At 37.2% G+C, this 6683-nt stretch overlaps 1 protein-coding gene across 1 annotated transcript in view; it reads right to left on the minus strand.

The window, feature by feature from the left end:
• Nucleotides 1–6683, minus strand: part of LOC113407421 (leucine-rich repeat-containing protein 7-like) — a 249087-nt gene that overhangs the window by 93956 nt on the left and 148448 nt on the right. The window contains exons 9-10 of the mRNA XM_029912418.1: nt 5034–5178; nt 2213–2285 (exon numbers count right to left, since the gene is read on the minus strand). Coding sequence (XP_029768278.1) covers nt 2213–2285; nt 5034–5178 — 218 coding nt within the window. The remainder of the gene's footprint in view (nt 1–2212; nt 2286–5033; nt 5179–6683) is intronic.

Below are 6683 nucleotides of genomic sequence, written 5' to 3' on the forward strand. Positions count from 1 at the left end.
TTTCTATCATCTTCAGATCTACCTGGCTTTCAATATTTACTGCTATATAGACTTTGTCTCATAGGATTCATGAAACCTTCTATTGCTACACATCAATGCACATCACATAAATCCAATGACCCTTCATCAGGTAAGCTATGTCAAGCCAAAATTCAGCTTTCATTGCTTACTGCTGTAATGTTGCAGAATTTAGAATTTTTTTGAATGTCATACCAACAGTTAATTAAGTTATTATTGAAAGATCCTGCAAAAAACAAATACAGGCTGGAGTGGGTACTTGTTAAAGCGCTAGTTATACAGAGTAGAGACTAAAGCAGTGCTACAGGCCTTAATATATTTGGTATTGAGTCAGAATACACTTAAATCTATGTATTTTTGGCTATTCAAGAGAGCTTTACAATGAAGTCTTCAGGACAGAGCCAGACCTAAGAACACTGTCTGGAGTAAAAGCAGGGTTTGCTGAAGAGGGCTTTACTAGAGTGAGGAGTGTGGGAATGCTCTGTCCACCATACTAAGCTGCAGAGTGAGTTTCCTGTGGCTCACAAGTGGGATCCACTTGCAACATTTTGCTATTTGTTCAGAGGTTCTCTAACTTCATTCCGGTTTGCAGTAGTTCTGTATCTAATGAATCAGAAAAAAATAATCTATGTTCTATCAACAAGAACATATTTGGATTTAGAGCTTTTAAATAAATGCCAAGTCCAAGCTCTGGGCACCTTTATATAAATTAAAATGCAATAATATAAAAATATTCAAATATAACATTTCATGTGATGGATATTCAATCACTATACTTACCATAAATACCTACCTAAAAAGAAAGATAAAAATAAAATAAAATCTCTAACAAAGCAAGCATCTGAATGAACGCCATAATTCAGGTATCTATTTGTTTGCACTACTGCTTATTAAACTCAGGTTAAACATCTGGAAAATGCTTTAAAAACAGATAATTTCAAAAGGAATATGATTTAGCAAAATGCTGACTGTTTTATGTTAATTTTTTTAAATTGTATAGGTAGAGCACATTGTCAATCTCTCTTACACAAGACAAACTATTCATGTCCTGAAAAACTGTATTGCTTGAACAAACTTGTTCTTTAAAAATCCTACTGCATGCAGATGCGATATTAAATTCTAGTAGACAATATAGTATATTCTAAAAATCCCTACAAGCATTCATTTGATCCACATTGCAGCAGTAAAAACGGTAGAGGGGAAAAATGCTTTTAAGACAAAAGTGTCAGCTCTATATCAGTTTTCTATCAAAAAAGAATGCATATAATTGCAGTCTAGTTGAAAAGTAGGTAAATCTTTTCACCGTTTTAGAGAGAGGTTTCCATCGGTCTTGAATTTTGTAATGAATTTGAGCTTTAACTCCACAATAAACCCAAGACTAAATAAAAAAAGCACTATGAACTCCAGTACAACTGACAGATTATATTGTATCAAGAATAGTGGGTCTCAAACTTTTTTTACTGGCGACCCCTTTCACATCGCAAGCCTCTGAGTGCGATCCCCCTTATAAATTAAAAACACTTTTAAATATATTTAACACCATTATAAATGCTGGAGGCAAGCGGGGCTTGGGGTGGAGGTTGACAGCTCCCGATCCCCAGTTTGAGAACCCCTGACCAAGATCAAGAACCAAATAACTTCTCATACAACTACAGAGTTAAGGAGTTATAGCAGAACACTGTTATGAAATTATTTATACAGTATTATCCACACTGTGTAATATGTACCTATGAAACTGTCATTCCTTTTGTTTTATGCAATATGTTCTACTCCTTTAAAAATTCTAAGCAATGTTCATGTGTGTAAAGTTTGGCAGCCATTTTGTTCTCAGAATTCAGTAGAAGCCATCACTGAAGAGAGACACACTTCTTGAGAGAAGACTTTACTTTTTTTCTTTCCAGTTTTGTTCCTGTATTGATCTGAACTACAAATACTTTAGACTGAAAATATATCTTTGCTCTTTGTATATGGAAAACATAACAGATAATGGCATGTGATTTTCTGCTTATATACACTAGTGTAACTCCTTGACTTCAAACATAAGATGAGAATTAGACTCAGATTCTTAAATTAGTTCTCATTTCAGTAGATTATTTTACTTTTGTCTCTTTCAAAACAATATGCATATGGCAAAGCAAGGCAGGTTGCTCCTAATGTTAGAGATGCTGAATCATATAAAATTTCTTCTACTTACTTTCCAATTGCATTGGGCAGTACTGTAAGCTGATTGTCATCTACTTTTAGCGTTGTAAGCCTTTTCAACAATCCTACAAAACAGAGAAAGGTATTTTAAATGACAGATATGTGGGTAGAGAGAATTTAGTCTGTTCTAAGTACATATTGTACTAAGTCGGTATTGCAGCATACACAATATACCTTCAATCCTGAATGCACATGCTTAACTTCAAGTATGAATGGAGTTATTTATGTGCTTCAAGTTAAGCACATGCACAAATATATGCAGACTAGGGTCTACATTCACAGATGGGGAATGTGAAACTCCTGTATTCCGATGGCAACAATAGCAGGAGTTAAGAGAAAAGAGTAATGGACTGACAAAAAAACCAACAAAACAAGAAGATTTTTTGGTTAAATTGGTTCCCTGAGCGCCTGTGCGGCGCTAAGAAGGCTGCTGCGCAGCTGTGCAGCTTATAGGGAACTTAGGTTGTGACCTAATTAAACCCATCCATGGCCTCCTATCTTTCTTCCAGGGTGGACGGCCAATGTGGGAGCATTTCCTGTAGCAGATTCATGTAGCATGCTGGTGCAGATGTGAGAGACCCCCCTTATTTAGCTTTCCTTCAAATCCTTCAAAGGGATACTTTACTTCAAAACCTTGTCCAATCTATTTTATTTGATAACCATATTCCTTCCATACCAAGTACCTGCATTAGACATCTGCCACAGCAAGTCACCAGAAAAATGCTTGGCTGCCTCCCTGACACCCTAGCTGGATTCCCAGATATCCACAGATTCCTTCCATATTTGCATCCTGTGTCTGCTCCCAGGCTGCCAAAGAGCATACAAGGTGCATCAGCTGGTCCCATCCTGGTACGGAGCGCCTCTCTGTGGCTGCATGTAAATATCCCACCACTCATCCAGTCAGCAGAAAGGACAATACAGTGACATTGTTCTGCCCTTCCTGTCCATCCCTGTATACTTTCCCTCTTTTCCCAATCTGCTGTCAGGGAGCCCTTAAAGAGGCAATACTCCTTTTTTTTCAGTTAGCTGGAAGACCAACTTGCATAATGGTTGCTATGGGCACAGTGGTAGGGTGATTAACAAATTGTTTTAACTGATCTTTTACAAATCAAATTTCTACACGCTAAATTCTGTTTTAACTATTACCAGCGTAGAACTGGAGAAACGTTTTGACTTCCATGCCTACTTTGGATTTAGCAAACAGATCAGGATTTGTCCCTAAAATTTTATTTTAATTTCAGTGTCAAAGGTTTTTAAATTATACATTTGTAATCTTATATTCAAAGCAAATAACTCAGAGCTAACAAAAGTGTCTCAGATGATTAACTGTGGATTTAGGCACCAAATCAGAAAGTATTTGCCTATTTGAAAGCATAGTCCCAATGAAGTCAAGTTAGGTATGTGCTTAAGTACTTTGTTGAATCAGGGCAAGACATGAAAAGAAATTATGAAAATGTAATACAGTCAAAATGACTTTGTTCTATATACACCTCTACCCCGATATTATGCGGTTGTGGGGAGCCAAAAATCCCTACCGCGTTATAGATGAAACACCGTTATATCGGGGTAGCGGTGGCAGGGCTCCAGTGGTGATTTAAAGAGCCCGGGGCTCCGGCTGCAGGGAGCCCCAGGCCCTTTAAATCGCCGGCCGAGCCCTGCTGACGCAGCCCCGGGGTAGTGGCGGCAGGGCTCCGGCGGTGATTTAAAGGGCCCGGGGCTCCCCGCAGCAGCCAGAGCCCCGGACCCTTTAATGCGCCGCCAGAGCCCCGCTGCTACCGCGCTATATGCAAACCCGTGTTATATCGGGTCGCATTATAGTGGGGTAGAGGTGTACATTTCATTTTTAATGAAGATAAAATATTTCCATATATTTAACTGAAAATGGCCTTGATTCAGCTAAACTCTTAAGCATGGGCTGAAAGTTAAGCATATGCTTAAGTGCTTTGCTGAACGGGGCCCAATATTTGCATTTGGCACTTAAAATTAAATTGTATTTGACATGTTTAAACTTTGTAATACCAAATAAAGATGCTGACCATGCATAGAAAATGAACATACAATACTTAGATGAAAAGGACTCAACTTGAATGTCATCTATCTACATACCATGTCTAATAATATGGCCTTTACTATTATCAGATTATTTTAAGTATATGGCATATTCTGATAAAAATAATACAAATCTTTTAGATTGAACAGTTTAGAACTTTTTTTAAATAGTGTAAAGTAAAGTAAGATTGCAAAGTAACAAAAAAGTAATTATTTACAGGAATATGCATATTTGTTTTGTAAGTATCTGTAATTGCAGAAGTAATAATAATTCCATTAGAAATTATATGTAAACCAAATAGTCAAAAACAGAAAATAAAATATTTTGACCCCATGTCTTCTCCCACTTATATTGGTGCATCCCCATTGGTGTCAATTTCGGTTGCACCATTGTAACAGAGCAGGATTTGTCCCTTAGATTTTAAAGCAATTAGTATATATAAATGGACTGTCATACACACTATCAAATTGACATCGGATTGACTTGACCAATAACACCTTTCTTTACTGTAAAGTAGAGATGATCCAGAACTAGAACACCCAGATCTCAGTTCCTCCAAACATGGGGGAAAGTTTGTATCTAGATGCAGATACTATCTTTGCAATTTGATCCAGATCACCAAATATAAACAACTCTTGAACTTGGGGGTAGTTTATATTCAGGTCTGGATTCTAGTTTGGTAACTCAGGCCCTTGTCTGCTACAGAGATATAAATAACACCAACAAATTTAAAAGCTTATCAATCAGCATTTACTCTTCTCACCTAGAGAGTCTGGCAGTTGTTGTAACATATTGGATGACAATAGGAGATCTTCAAGTGCTTCACATCCTGATACATCCAAGTCAACAGTTTCTATCCTGTTTTTTGACATATCCAGGTACACCAACTGCTTTAACTTCCCTATAGACTTAACGACATGGTATAAACAGGGTTAGCTGAGCATATATGCATTCCATAGGAATCTCTAATGCTTAACAGAAACATACAGTAGTAGCCCAGGCTTATCTTTTGCTATCTGAATGTTTATTTTTCCCCAGATTGCTGTTGCTTCGATAAAATTAATCTGATTTGAGAGCTTTCCTGTTCAGATAACCACAAAATGAAGGACTGACATCTGAGAAAGTTTAAAACAATTGATGTTATTTCTAAAAATTATGTGATTATATAAAGCCTAATAAAATGGTGGTCATCAGCATTAAAAATCCTCTAAAATTTGCTATAATTCCAGGCAATTGGAAAATCAACTATTGCTTGTTTTTTTGTTGTTTAGATGTACCAGCCCAATCAACTCTGCAAAAAAATTTTTTTCAAAATAAAAAAAAAATCACTAAAGGGTCATTGGTTCTTTAACTAGGAACCAATCCTAGGAACTCTTACTCAGACAATCAGTCTATACTTATGTGAGGGTATGTCTACACTTAAAACGCTGCAGCTGCACCACTATAGGGTGCGTATACACTTACTACAGCAATAGCAGCAGTTCTGCCATCACTGTAGTTAACCCACCTTCCCAAGAGGTGGAAGCTAGGTCAATGGACGAATTCTTCCATCGACCTAGCACTGTCTACACTGGGGGTTAGATAGACATAGTTACATCTCCCAGAGGTGTGGATTTTTGACACCTCAGACAGACATAGCTATGCCAATGTAAGTTTTCAGTATAGAACAGCCCCAGTTGTCCTTGGCCTCAGTGTGACACTAGGTATGTGAATAAGTCTTTCTAGGGGTGAAGCCGATATGGTCTAAATTTTATACAATTATGGATGCTGACTTAAAATCTAGCTGGATCTTAAAAGGCAATAATTCACTGCCCAAATCAAGTTGGTTACCCTAAGGAATTCTGTAGCCTTCTGGGATCTCTCTCAAAATCTGTTTAACATTAAAGTGTTAGTAGCCTAAACTGAAGTTAGGTAGTTAATATTTTCTAAAAAGCTGTAGCCCTAGTAAAAATGGCAACTATAATTTTAAAGATGTATCCATGACAAATCACATCTGACAAATCAAATGTAACATTTAGAAAGGAAATGATTTTTGGTCTGCTAGAGTAGCATTGGCACATTATTAATGACATAAAAGTTCACCTGGAAAAATTAACATAAGCAGTGCTTGTGATTTTTCCGAAGTTTATATGTATTAAACTTGCATGTAGAATAAACATATTGAAAAAAATAGGCAGAGGTGGACCTACAGTAGCGACAAGATAATTGCCAGTTATTGTGAGATAATGCAGCACAGTAACATTAACATGAGCTACATGCAATTATTTTTTCTTTCAAGTGCTGTTATAATCTACAGCAGTGGTTTTCAAAAAATTTTCTGGCGACCCAGTTGAAGAAATTGTTGATGCTCTTTATGCGACCCAACGGAGCTGGGGATGAGGGGTTTGGGGTATGGGAGGGGGTTAGGGCTCTG

This window comes from Terrapene carolina, unplaced genomic scaffold (assembly GCF_002925995.2).
Source record: "Terrapene carolina triunguis isolate 2854851 unplaced genomic scaffold, T_m_triunguis-2.0 Scaffold211, whole genome shotgun sequence".
Lineage (NCBI taxonomy): Eukaryota > Metazoa > Chordata > Testudines > Emydidae > Terrapene > Terrapene triunguis.